Here is a 14,870-nt window from a genome sequence, read left to right on the forward strand (position 1 = left end):
TTTGCCAACTGCAGCCAGTTAATTGTCGTATTTTCTAAAAAAGATACGGAGCTTTTATGTTTTGAACTCAAAGTATACTAAAGCCTACTGGAGTAAACCATATACTTCAGAATTGTTTCATTTAGCTTTTATTTCCATCATGATTTATTTTTTCTACCCTTGTTCATTTAATTTTGATTTTCTTTCAAGAATATAATTCTCAAATAGTGTATTTATTCTGCTCCAATTACTGAAATATTTTCAACAACTGAGGCAGAAGTAAGCATTATCCATAAAGTCTCAGCCTCAAAATTAGCCTCCCAAAGATTTGCCTCAGCGAGCAAACAAATGCAGTGCAGTCTGGATATTGTTTTGTTTTTCAACCACTTATGGATTATCTCTTGGACATCCTTCATGCTATCCAGAGCCTTCTTCAAGTCACTATTGGCCTCCTTGATTTCTATTGAGTTAACAATTGACTCCCTAGTTCAGGTTGTTAGAGATGTACAAGCTCTGACAAGGCTCAGCCCTGCTAGTAAAAGTGGTGAGGCAGCCCCTGCTATCATTACTGTTACAATTACTGCAAGGAGGCTCGTAACACCTCTCAATATGCTAGTACCTTGCCTTCCATCCTGACATCGTCAAGTTTATCTGCCATAGTAGGGAGACATTGGATGGCTTCCTGCATTTTGGGAAACAAAACTTCCTCCTTTTCTCGAAATTTTTCAGCATCTTCTGTATCCTGAAGTGACTGGACATCATGTACATCAATAGCTTCAAAGTCCATCATTCTTGCTAAATTTTCATCCCCATACACTTAGTTTGAGCAAAGAGAAAAAAAACATTCAAGACTTTATCGCATCTCAAATTTTCAGAGTAGCTACAGTTGTTCTTCTAGAAAAGTAAATAGTACATTTAAAATGTGGAAAGTTGTGCAAATATAGCAGATACAACAAATAATTTTATAAAAAAAGACAAAATAATTCCCTTTACTAATTGGGCACATGAAATTCTTTAAAGCAAAGGCCAAATTATTGACTTCCCTTACAAAGCAATTGAATAAAAAAAAATGGAAGGAACTCAAGCTTAGGAAAAAAAATCATTTAATCGATGAAATTGTCAGATTGGTATCCCCATAATATTAATCTGTTGTGGCCTAAATCTATAGAATGGGTATGAAAGAACAGTTAAACCTAAAAAAAATTAACAAAACTATTACCAAAGCTCTGCTTGAAAGTAAGTTTCTATTTCTTAAAAAAAAAAAATTCCATACAACATCAACTCAAATCCAAGGTCAAACAGCACAATTATGTGAAGTCAGTGAGCTGTAGCATCGTTTGTCAAGAATATTCACCTATTTTTGTAAAAAAATTATCATTACAGCTGTCAAAGTATTTCAGAGTAGTTGTGTCACAATTTAAAAAGATCAACCGCCAAATATTAATGCATGCAGTAAAGAACTTCAATTATTTTTTAAATGTGAACAGCCTCTTGATATAAGATGCTAAGGAATGCGTTGGTTAGGGAGTAAAATGGTCTAAAGTGAAAAGGGAAATACCATTATTTGACGTAATGGAAATGCCATCCTCAGAATCTGAACTTTGGGGCTCATTAGACGATGTCTCTAAATCTCCTAAGTACCCTGCATCCTTTGACAGGTCACTTGTGAAGTCACTGCTTTCATTCTCAGTGTTACATTCTGATTAGTTAAAGGGAGACAAAAACCATTTTGAGAGAATTGTCCCGTAAAATAAGAAAATGAGAAGGTTCTATTAGGCCTAGCTGTGTTGAGATAAAAAGACGCTACTTGCTTCTTCATTCTACGTAGCTCTGCTTGAAAGTAAGTTTCTATTTCTTAAAAAAAAAAACAATCCCTGCAACATCAACTCAAACCCAAGGTCAAACAGTGTAGTTATGTGAAGTCAGTGAGCTGATCGACTTAGCATCATTTGTAATGAACATTCACCTATTTTTGGAAAAAATTATCATTACAGCTGTCAAAAGTATTTCAAAGTAGTTGTGTCACAATTTAAAACAATCAACTGCCAAATATTAATGCATGTAGTAAAGAACTTCAATTATTTTTTAAATGTGAACAGTCTCTTGATGAAAGATGCTAAGGAATGCATTGGGAGTATTTGTAAAATGGTCTAAAGTGAAAAGGGAAATACCGTTATTTGACGTAATGTAAATGTCATCTTCAGAATCTGAACTTTGGGGCTCATTAGACGATGTCTCTAAATCTTCTAAGTACCCTGCATCCTTTGACAGATTACTTGTGAGGTCACTGCTTTCATTCTCAGTGTTACATTCTGCTTGGTTAAAGGGAGACAAAAACCATTATGAGAGAATTGACATGTAAAATAGGAAAATGAGAAGGTTCTATATGGCCTGTGTTGAGATAAAAAGACACTACTTCCTACAATGATCACAAATTCAGTTATGTTTGACTGATATAAATATTGTCATATGTTGATTTATTTTGACACTGCAGCTGAAAGAAGTTGTAATTAGTATCATCAAATGTACGACAGAACTGTGGCATCCCAGTACAAATATTTCACGACCACAGTTTCATCACTGACCTAGCCCATTAATATGGGAGTGATCATTCTTTTGCCATGATTATGTCTCTGGCAAGTGTGATGAGATTTATCACACCAGTGATAAAGATGTGTCCTAGTAAAAATATTTTGTCATCACAGTCATGGTCATCACAAATCACACCCACAATCAAGGCAGTTATAACTTCTCTGGCAACCATGATAAGAGTGATCACAACATGCAGTGATGAGGGTATATCCCAGTAAAAATATTTTGTAATCACAGTCAAGGTCGCATCTAATCCTGCTCATGATTACAACAGCACAAACTCTTTTGCCGTGATAATGTCTCTCGCAAACATGGTAAGAATGATCTCAACAGTGATGAGGGTGTTCACACCTAGTGATCAAGGTTCAGACCATTATTGTTTTTGTTGTCACACGATGCTAGGAGGAGATTAAAGTTGTGATATTCTTAAAAATCCATTAAAAAAAACCTGAAATCCATGTGAGGATAATAACACATGCCTTTCTGTGGACAGACTTCATCATTATGCCACACGTAACAAATCGATATATCTATCATATTGTGATGGTTACGCTTTCAAACATTTTGTTTATTTTAACTCAAGGCACTGTATGTCGTTTCTGTGGTGAAGAAGCAGCAAGAATTGCATGTGAACCCAGAAATGAAATTTGAGCATAAAGATCAACATTTAAAAAGTGATTGAGTGTTGTTTAGTTACCATGCTTCCTTTGTGATTCCTCAGCAGCTTTTGCAAGTTCTGACCAATCAACTGCCTTGGGATATTCTTCTGCAGCAAAACTCTCCTCTGAAAATCTGCTCATTTAAAAATAGATTAAATTGAACAAACACAATATGCATTTGTTCATTACAACAATTAAAAAATGTATCTATGATCTCTGGAGACAGTCCATATGAAAGAGGCTCCTTTGCTTCCTGGCCATATCCCCAGTCCCCTCTCTCACCTCAATGTCTAAAATGAATACCACTGCCACTGAAGGTTGTTTGAATGCATGCAGTTAGAATTAGTACACTCCTTGTTAATATAATATCATAATAAAATTTTAAACTCTAAATTGTCCAGAACATGTACCTCTTGGTCACACCTTCCAGGTAACAAGCAGTCTTGTTATGACCATGATCCTTTGCAACCACCTCAGGCAATGGTTGACTGTTTTTGTAAGCATCAAAGACCAGCCTTCCTGCTGAGGAGGAGAAGATAATCTCAATAAACTGCTGAGCACCCTCTCTTGCAGCAGTAAAAACCAGGAGGCATAACAACTGGACTTGTTGTGCATTGCCTAGAAAAAAAAATTAAAATAATTGTTACATTCAACAGAGTGAAATATATGCATAGACTTTTCAATCCCATACAACATAATAATCACACGCTTGCATATCTCATAATGCGACCAAAGAATGCACTGGACAAGTATATGTCACAACACAGTCAATGTAACATTTACCCCCTTACCCAGCCTAATTGTCAGTGTTATAGTGATGGAAACATTGGACTGCCTGATATAAACTTGACATTGAGAAAGGAGTGATCATGACAATTGAGCAGTTTGTCATTTTGATAAAATCTTTGTCTTAGATTTTAAGAGTCACAGAAAGACATACAAGATGAAAATCATCATCAATCTCAATATTTATTGGTTTACTGGTAGTATAGAGTTAAAAATTACACAGTCACACTATTTCCCAATTTTATAGAACATGCAAAACAATTCAACTACCTCTCACATTTATCATATAATTTCCCTCAAGGAAGCCTGAAACTTAATTCGCTTTTCATACCAAATGAATATTAAATAAACTCACCAAAAGATTCTGATCTTTGTGTTCCTTCATCACTGCAGTTATAAGAACTGTTGGCTGTGTGACAGCTCATTTCCTTGCAAAGAGTTTCAAATAGGCTGGGGTTTTTTACCATGATAACAACTTCCCTTTCATCAGGATAGTAAAAAAGTTTTGTTGACCCCAGACAGTAACCATGATGAGCTTTAAATATCACATCACCCCAACCAGACGATGATGCACCTGCAGTAAAAGAATAAAAGTCAACGATATAGAGAGGTTGAAGCTCAAGGAAATTGCTACAGGCTAGTTAACACTTTTTAACCCTTTAAACTCTGAGAGTGACCAGCATCTAATTTCTCCTAACAGTAATATGGCTAAATCATTTGTTGAGATCATAAGAATAAAGGAAATGATCGCCACCCAAGGAAGCTATGATTGTAAAACCAATTCTCCATGTCATTACTAAAGGAAACGTATAACAAAGAGAATGGAGAATATGGATACTGATGTTGGGGTGTAAAGGGTTAAACCCTGAAAACCTTTTTACATCCACTGTTTAACATCATGCGGTACAACCTTAATTTATAAGTAAAAAAAAAGGATGATCAATGCAATTGATGGATAGTTAAAGAAATGCACATCTTATAAATGTGTTGATTCTAACATGGCTACAACAAATACTATTATCACTAACATTATGGGATATCTAGTTGAATGTTAACAAACCAGGAATTTTGCGTCCAAGTAGACAATCAGGTAAAATGACCATTTCCACATTGCCTAAAACAATGCCTGACTTAACAAAGACTGCATGGACAGAGGTAACATGTGCATCTAGACTTGGACTAAATGTGACAGAGAAGGGATCTCCACCCTACAGAGAAGAAGGAAGTGTCAGTCATTATAACAAAACTCCAAAATTCCTTCCTGTCCACTTTCATACCCTGCAGACCAAGCCAAGTGGGGCTTATGATATGATGTGAAAGAACAGTTCCACAAATTTAACAGTTGACTATAGTCTATTCTAATTAAGAACATAGATGTTGCATTGTTCCTTTACACTTAAATTAGTTTGAAAGGAAAACATTTATTTTTGATTTTCAGCTCCTATGAAATCTGATAATAAAACAAAGCAAAATAATACATTAAAACTTATACATTAATAAAACCTAAAGATTCTGAGAATTTCGTTTTTCTAACACATGGTATGAGAGTATATTAGGCCCACATAATTGGGAATATAATTTGTTTGGAGCTACAAGGAGTTGTAAATGGTTCAGTCTCTAAAGAAGACTGCTTATAGGTTTTTTCAAAATTAACTTCCTCATGCTGACAGGTCTTTTGAATTAACATGTACTACACTGTATGTCATGTAACAATCAAACTAAAATAAGAAACAAAATTGCTAACTTTTGTAAATACTGTAAAGGCTTGTGTATGAGCTGCACCTTTTTGCTTAAGTTTTGAGCCAAAAATCTTAGGTGCAGCTAATACACGAGATCATCATTTGTCCTTAGTGTCCAGACCTTCTACATGGTTACCAAGAAAACATTTTGCATCATTCTCCTGCACTTTATTTTCATTCAAATTCCATTGTTTTCATTTGAGGTGCGGGCTTTAACAAGAAAACTGTTGTCAGTCACAGAGAATAGGGAAATTGATTAAAGGAAAGCTTTTAAGGGGTATTTTCAGAGTTGATTAACTTATTAATGTTTTTGCAAATACACAAAATTAGATTTTGTCAAGTTTATTGTGAACATCTGCAAACAAACGACCAACACTTTTTTTTACAAAATCATGCTTGAAAGTTGGGGGTATACAGCTTAAACATGAGAGCAGCTTATACAAAAGTTTTTACAATACTAATACATCTGATCTGTGAGCACTTTTATGGAAAACTTTACCTGCAATGGACTCCGTTTTGGTGTCATATCAACATTATATTTGAGGTTTTCATGCAACCACTCCGACAAAGATTGATCCTCTAGAATGTGATTAAAAGACCAACAAAACAACAGTTATTTTTACAATTTGAACATGTAGAGGTTTTTACATGCATTGCAATATGTCCAAGCTACCCAAAGTATGGACCAGTTTGTGGATCATGAATCAAAGTAACTACACTCATATAATCAAAAACACCATAACAATATTTTTATGTGATAATTACCTTCCATTAATTCAGTATCACTTCCTGATATCCCACTAGTGTCAGACTGCAAAAGAAATCCATCATTCTGTAAATAACTGGTAATGGCACTTGTATATATAAAAATACTTTTAATTAAGGTTTCATTTATAGAACTCCGATTCAAACTGAAAAAAGAAGCTGTGAATGAGTTGGGTTGGGTCATAACTTTGAGGTCAGCCATGGTACAGTTTTAGCTAAATTTTGTATGTAAGACAGGTTTGTACTAATTTTGCAGACTCTTTCTCATATCTCTAGGAGACTAATATGATCTGGTCCTTTCAATTTGAGTCAGATGGAAAACTAAAACTGTCATTTGACTCCTTTATATAAACAAAATTTAACCCTTTAACTCCTGGTAGTGATGAACATGTAATTTCTCCCTTTAATATCCATACATCCTCTAGTAAAAAGGTAATGAAAATACTAAAACTTGTCAGTTAGAAGTTGTTATCTTGAACTAACACCAAATTCTCATAACTACTTAACCAGGAAATGACTAGCAGCTAGAGGGGAGAATCAACAATCAGATCTTAGGAGTTAAAGGGTTAACCCTTTACACCCTTGCATCATAAGACATAATTCTCCATACTGTTCTTTGTACATTACCTAGATTCTACTGATCATTTCCTTTATTCGTGTGACTTAAACATTAGATTCAGGGTGTTATTGTAAGGAGAAATTAGAATCTTGTCACTCTTAGGAATTAAAGGGTTAAGAGACAGAAAATTCCAGAGAATGTCCAAACCAGAACACAAGTAGCATCTTGGAATATTCTGGAAGGCCTGAGTTGGCAATTTACAGATAATATGGAAGAGAATTAACCCAAAAAACATATGCTTCAAAATACAGGACCTTATCAAGATAATGGCTGAATTAACAGCAAACACTGGCCTGAAAGTGGTGAGCAAGAATTCTTCTGACATGCAAAACAGAGAAAATTAATACTGATTGGAAATGTTTGGCAAACAAACAGAATTCAGAGATCAAAGTTGACGAAGTTTTTTATGAAAATTTCAAAAGGGAAAGGGGACTAATAATTATCAAATTCTGGGGAAGGTTGGGGTTAAACCCCTCTGGGGTTAGCGTAGTCTCATAAATTGCCTCAAAATATACTTTTCACAGGTTAGATTTCACCAACTGGTGTTATCCTTGATTATAATGTATATTAAAATTAGATTGAATCATAATAATTAAATGGCAATCCAATACCTGATCACCTGAGGCATGTTGACGGTTATCTGGAAGTTCAACACTTGATCCAAAAAGGGTTTGGAACACACTGGAGGGAATTTGGAACTGTCTCTCAATAACTTTGGTCTTTCCACCCAACTTTCTGCTTTCTGCGAACTCTTTCGCTCCATCCTTTTCATAGTGATGAAGGAGAGCTGCTCTCAAGGCATTGCTGGCCTTTCTTCGGTTCGTGTTCTTTTTAAACTTGGGGTTCTTCGTCGCTCTGTACTCCATATAAAGCTCTACGGCTTTGTCCCATTTGATAAGAAACCGACCCTCCTCAGTAACAAACCATGCATACTTTCCTTCTTGAATCAGTTCTCGTATGAAAAGGTACACTGAATCCTTTTTTCCTAGATAACAAAAAATAGCGAACATTAATCATTCAGTTAAATAAATTTCTGTCAGGTGCAGTATTCATGTAACTTCAGTCCGCGCACATGTGTAACCTTCTGTTGAGCTGTGATTCAAAGGTGTCCTTGGAAAATGAGAATACATTTTGTCACTTCAATCCAATCACGGTATAGAGGACCAAGCATTAGATAGTATTCTTCCTTAGTGACACAGAAAACAAATTGTAGAATGTTCGGAGAATTCGTTGTCAACACGCGAGACTACTTACTTCCTCCTAAATTCGCCGCCGTAGCTGGTCTCGGCATGTCGGACTAGCCTTAGAATTTTCAAAGTGCCCAGAATCTTTCTCCTTGATCAAGAAATCAAGAAATTATCAAGAAAAGTAACGAACGAACCGCGTTAACGAACCTAACTCCACAATTTCTGATCCCTATACGATTGTGATGCTTACAACTTGTCCAAGCTAGCTTTGCTCTGTCCAAGTAGTTTTCTAGATTATGATTGGTTTGAATTTTTGACACTTTGTTCTGATTGGCTCCAGTGAGGTGGTCTCCACTTGGACACTGCTAACTATTTCGTTTTCACTCAACTTGGACACCGCTAACTATTACGTATTCATCTTGACCACAGAGCGGAACAGCGAACAACACGCGAGACTACTTACCTCCTCCTAAATTCGCCGCTGGTCTCGGCATGTCGGACAAGCCTTAGAAGTTAAAAAACTTCACGGAATCTTTCTCCCGGATCAAGAGATCTGGAAATTATTAAGGAAAGGGGAATGGACGAACTGCGTTTGTAGTCAGCTCCCTAATGTCTGCTCCTAATTCGGTTTTGATATTATCTACTTGGGATGTGCAAACTAACCCTGTCCAAGTAGTTTTCTAGATTAGGATTGGTTTAAATTTTTGACACTTTTTTCTGATTGGCTCCTGTGAGGTGGTCTTGCCAACCTGCTGCTATTTCGTTTTTAATCAACTTGGACACCGCTAACCAGTACATGTTCATCTTGACTACAGAGCGGAAGAGCGAATAACAGCGAACGTTATGAACAGTATGTGGCAGGACTGACAGCGTTTTCTTTCTTCTTAGAATGCCTACCCAATCACGTGCAATGCTTCAGCAAAAGCGTAGGAAACCCTTTTTTGAAGCTGTCACGCATTGCGTGAGGAGTAAGGAAAAGACTTTTTTGCGTGACTCTTGTTCTCACGCGCGCCGCTTCGATCAAAACACCTGTCTGACTCAAAACACCTGTCTGACTCAAAACACCTGACTCTCAGCGCTTTCCCCTGTGTATTTTTTCTTGAGTAAAACTTCTAATTTTATACACTAGTGAAGCTTGAATTGATAATTTTGAAGTTTTTGTAAAGATACACGATAAGACAAAATTTTAGATACAACAAGTTGTCCAAATCTGGAAGCAACGGTCGATCTACTTGTTTGAGTCTTCGGGAGAGGTTGGGTTGCGAAGAGAACTGTTGGCACTGGCGGTGACTGACGGCTAAAAAACAAGAACGGACATAATATCTTCATTCTTTGCTTAGAATCATTTTCGTCTCCTTTTTGATTCGTCTGCTATCATTCCACAATTACATATTTTGCGTTATTGTGCAAACTTATTCCATTTAACAAATGAATAAAACTGTTCCTCTTATTTTTTCTCAGAGGTCACGGTAACGAATCCTGCAATCTGATTGGTTTTAGAGCGGTTCGTATTTTTCTATCTCTGCCAGGGGTACGGTAACGCTTTCGTTAGTCGCTGATTGAAAACAGCGCTATGTACAATGATTCGCTATGTAAACTGATCTATTGGATCAGCTATGCATATTTGCCATCGACATTAAAATGTTTGAGTTTACTATATAATTCAGAGATTTCTCTGCTCATCGATTATTGTTTTCTTCACCTTCAGATGATATACTTTTTTCCTTTTCCCCCAATACCCTTCAACTTAAATAGACCTCTACTTAAGCTCGGTAATAAATTACTTTACTTAGGAATAGTTATCCGCGGAACTATCATCACGACCACAAGGTAATCAGATAGTTTCTATATTATAATTGATTCAAAATGTTCACTCTATCTTTTGATTGGTATAAAGTACACTTAAGGGAACGAAAGGAAACGATGACACAATTTTGATGTTTTTTTTATTGATTGTTTCTATTGTGTCGTCTAGACTCAGTCAAGTTACTCCTTTCATTGCTATTGCTCAACTGAATATTATTAAAGAATCAACAAGCTATATTCACAATACAATACTAGGAATCAGTAATTCTACTTTTACATAGGAATGTACTTTTACAATCATGTACCGATCGTGTCTTACAGGATATAGCTTTGTCTTGTTCTCCCAATTGCTCAGAACATTTTTTTAACAAATTCATTCACAATTGCATCGTTTTGTAGCAAAATTCTAACCTCGAAACATCATGTCAGTTCTTCATAACTCACGCGAGGTTATAATTTAGCTCAAGGGCTTCAAACTAAGGTACTGTCTTCTCAACAGTACCTTTCTTTTCTTCTTTAAGCAGGGTCGGCCAGGGTTTTTGGGTATTCGGTATTCAGGGGTGTTTTAAATCGGGTATACGGTATATTGCAGCTTAAATATGGGTATTCAGTATATCACTTTCTTTGAATTTCAGGTATAAAGTATTCAAAGCTTCGATTATTTTTGGGTATATTTGGAGGAATTTGGGGTATTTTGGGGTATTTTGTCGATTTTTTTTTCGGGTATATTGGTATTCCACTACCCCCCTAGCCGACCCTGTTTAAGGCTTTGAGAGCTATGGAGCTCGGTTATATAAAAAAAAAAAGGGGGGGTTCTCCTTAGACTGCAATCCATTAATTATCTGCAGAGAAATCTAGCTCTTTGGAATCAACCGTCTTAATAGCATGTCAAACTTCCCTCCAGAAATGTCTGTAGTTCTGAAACAATAATTAAAAAAGAATTAAAATCTTATTCCTGTAAGGAAATTATGCTTATTTGCCTCACCTACAGATATAAAATCGTTGAAAACAAGAATTAGGACCTCACTTCAGGTAATGGTTGACTGTCCTTGCAAGCATCAAAGACCAGCCTTCCTGTTGAGGAGGGGAAGGTATTCTTAATAAACTGCTGAGCATCCTCTCTTGCAGAAGCAAAAACCAGGAGGCCTAAAAACTGGACTTGTTGTGCATTTCCTAGGAATAACAAATTAAATCATTGTGAAATTAAACTAAGGGAAATATATATATGCATTGATGTTTCAGTCTCAATCCCAACATAACAATCATGTGCTTGCATGTCTCATATTTTTAGCACAGAATGCACCGGACAAATAATTATTCCACAACACAGTCAATGTAACATTCATCCCTTACCCAACCTAACTGTCGAAGTTATAGTAATGAAAACATTGGATTGCTTGAAAATAAACTTGACATTGAGAAAGAAGTGATCATAACAATTGATCATGATTGACAAATTCCTGTCTATTTCCTAATTTTATAGAAAGTGCAAAACATTTCAACTTCCTCTTGCATTATCATATAGTTTTCCTCAAGAGAGCCCGAACCTTCACTTTTTATGAAAAAAAATATTACATAAACTCACCAAAAGATTCAAATCTTTGTCGTTCTTCACTGCAGGTAGAACTGTTGGCTTTGTGACACCTGATGTCCTTGCAAAGAATTTCAAACAGGTTGGGGGTTTTTACCATGACAACTACTTCCTTGTCATCAGGATAGTAAAAAAGTATTCTTGACCCCAGATGGATACCATGATGAGCCTTAAATATCACATTGCCCCAACCACATGAAGATGCACCTGCAGTAAAAATAATTGAAAGTTGATGTTACAGAGAGGCTGAAGCTTAAGGAAATTACATCAGGCTAGTTAACACTATTTACTCACTGAAAACCTTTATACATCTACCATTTAACAGTATAACCTTGATTCATAAGTACAAAAATAGGATGATCAATGCAATTTATAAATATATAAAGGAATGAAAACTAAAAATATAAAACTAATTGTAGCTACAACAAATATTATTATCACTAACATTATGGGATATCTAGTTGGTTGTTACAAACCGGGAATTTTGCATCCATAAAGATAAACAGAGGAAAAGACCATTTCCACATTGCCTAAAACAATGTCTGACTTAACAAAGATTGCATAGACAGAGGTAACATGTACATCTTGACTTGGACTAGATGCAACACAGAAAGGAACTTCACCCTACAGAGAAGAAGGAAGTATTGTTAATCATGATGAAACTCCAAAATTCCTTCCAGACCAAGTCAGGTGGGGCTTATGATATAATGTCACAGAACAGTTCCACAAAATTAACAGTCGACTTCTAATTATAAGACCATGAATGTTGCATAATGTTCCTTACCACTTAAATTAGTTGTTAAAAGAAACATTTATTTGTAATTTTCAATTCCTCTGAAATCTGATAAAACAAAGTTAAATCATAATATTAAAACTCATACATTTATCAGCCTTAAAAATTCTGAGAATTTCCTTTTTCTAACACACAGTAGAAAATGCTTAAAAATATATAATTGTGGATATAATTTGTTTGGAACTACAGAGAGCTGTAAATTGTTCAGTCTCTAATTAGTAGTCACTGTATATGGGGTTTTCCAAGATTATAAGTTCCTCATGCTGACAGGTCTTTTGGATTTACATGCACTAAGCTGTATGTCATATTGTAAAAATCAAACTAAAATAAGGAACAAAATGGCTAACTTTCATAAATACTTAGTCAGCTAATACATGATTGATCTGTGAGCACCTGAGTGGAGACCTTTACCTGCATTGATCTCTGTTTTGGTGTCATATTAAAATCAGAATTAAGGTTTCCATGCAGCCACTGCAACAAAGGTTGATCCTCTAGAATGGGATTAAAACACACACACACAAAATTAGTGATTTTTACAATAAGAACTCATGGAGTTTCTTACAAGCATTGTAATCTGTCCAAGCTACATCATTAATCAAAGTGACTACACTCAGATTAATCACAAACACCTCAATAATATTTTTTTATGTGATAACTACCTTGCATTAATTCAGTATCACTTCCCGATATCCCACTAGTGGCAGACTGCAAACAAAATCCATCTGTAAATAACTGATATTGGCACTTAAAAAATTCCTTCTAATTAAGGATTCATTTACAGAACTCTTATTCAAAACTGAAAAAAGAAGTTAATTGTGAATGTGTTGGGTTGGGTCATAACCTCGAGGTCAGCCATGGTACATTTTTCTCTAAATTTTGGATTGTATAAGACAGCATCATGATCTGGTTTTTTCAATTTGAGTCACATGGAAAACTAAAACTGTCATTTGACCCCTTTAGATAAAAAAATTTAACCCTTTAACTCCTGATAGTGATAAACATGTAATTTCTCCCTTAATATCCTTACATTATTCTTGTAAGCATCAAAGACCAGCCTTCCAGCTGAGGAGGAGAAGATGTTCTTAATAAACTGCTGAGTGCCAACTCTCACAGCAGCAAAAACCAGGAGGCCTAAAAACTGGCCTTGCTGTGCATTTCCTAGCAAAAAAAATTGAAATCATTGTGAAATTAAACAGAGCAAAATATACGCATGACCGTTTTAGTCTCATAAATTAATCCCACACACAACAATCATGTGCTAGCATATTTCATATTGTTAGCACAGAATGCACTGAACGTACTACTTCAAAAAACGAGTGTGAGGGTTTCATTAGCGTTTCCAAAAACGGGACTTGCTGTGCATTTCCTAGCAAAAAAAATTGAAATCATTGTGAAATTAAACAGAGCAAAATATATGCATAACTGAACAAACACGGGAAAAGTGATTAAAGCACGTGCATGACCATGCACAGGCCGAGCTCAAGTGCTTTTATTGTTTTCGAGTGTTTGGAAACCCCGATGAAATGTGATGCGTGAGTTTTTGAAATGGCTCCAGCTCAATCACATCTAAGAAGTGAAAGAAAATGGCAACATTCATATATTTTTCTCATGTTGTCAGCAAGTTTAATTTGTCAATTGATATGTTACAAAAAATTGTAATTTTATGGTGAATTGTCTCTCCAGAAAGGGTATGCGCAATGTTATCACAATGCTGTGGATGATTATAAAATCAAGGTTTAATTTTTAATTCTCTATTCTTTCATCCATTTCAAAGAAAATGTAGGGAAAGCTTTTCATGGGGGTTTCACCAATTTGAAACATGACACTTGCATAGTAAAGCATATTTGTCACCCTTTAAATGAGAAACACAAATGTTGTATTGTTGAAATATATCATAATTGTATCTTGGTTTAGTGCAAGCTTCTTATATGAAGTAACAGGGTTTTACTTTAGGCCAAATTCTTAGCATTTTGCCTTTGATAAACAACCTGTGTGAATTAACACGATTAATAACATACTACCCTTACTGTACAAACAAGCAGGCTTTAAGTGGAAGAAATTGGCCACTGTGTTAGAAAAACATGTGCATCCAGCTTATTTAGCACAGTTGTGAAAGAGAAGCTAACTAGGGACTGGACTGGTCACTGGTCATTTAAGTATGAAAAGATTAGTGAAGTTAAGTCTACTGCAGTTTCTGAGGTGTTGACTGTGACCTGGCTAAGTACAGCACTAGCAATGAAGAAATGACTAAGGACACAGAAGGTAGTGTTGGAATTGGTAATTCAGAGAGATCTTGTGATCAGGTTATAGGGAATCTACCTACTTAATTAATGCTAACGTAAAAAAGTGAACAA

General features: G+C 35.6%; 1 protein-coding gene across 1 annotated transcript in view; it reads right to left on the reverse strand.

Moving 5' to 3' along the window:
* The window catches only part of LOC149038028 (uncharacterized), a 39,373-nt gene that overhangs the window by 13,245 nt on the left and 11,258 nt on the right, over positions 1-14,870 (reverse strand). Inside the window, exons 12-26 of the mRNA XM_089186660.1 lie at positions 13,544-13,674; positions 13,176-13,221; positions 12,928-13,007; positions 12,200-12,347; positions 11,718-11,930; positions 11,160-11,305; positions 6,521-6,566; positions 6,255-6,334; positions 5,077-5,224; positions 4,372-4,590; positions 3,641-3,848; positions 3,269-3,363; positions 2,151-2,294; positions 1,538-1,678; positions 599-795 (exon numbers count right to left, since the gene is read on the reverse strand). Coding sequence (XP_089042786.1) covers positions 599-795; positions 1,538-1,678; positions 2,151-2,294; positions 3,269-3,363; positions 3,641-3,848; positions 4,372-4,590; positions 5,077-5,224; positions 6,255-6,334; positions 6,521-6,566; positions 11,160-11,305; positions 11,718-11,930; positions 12,200-12,347; positions 12,928-13,007; positions 13,176-13,221; positions 13,544-13,674 — 2,042 coding nt within the window. The remainder of the gene's footprint in view (positions 1-598; positions 796-1,537; positions 1,679-2,150; positions 2,295-3,268; positions 3,364-3,640; positions 3,849-4,371; positions 4,591-5,076; positions 5,225-6,254; positions 6,335-6,520; positions 6,567-11,159; positions 11,306-11,717; positions 11,931-12,199; positions 12,348-12,927; positions 13,008-13,175; positions 13,222-13,543; positions 13,675-14,870) is intronic.

Source organism: Pocillopora damicornis, chromosome 11 (genome assembly GCF_964200805.1).
Source record: "Pocillopora damicornis chromosome 11, jaPocDami1.2, whole genome shotgun sequence".
Lineage (NCBI taxonomy): Eukaryota > Metazoa > Cnidaria > Anthozoa > Scleractinia > Pocilloporidae > Pocillopora > Pocillopora damicornis.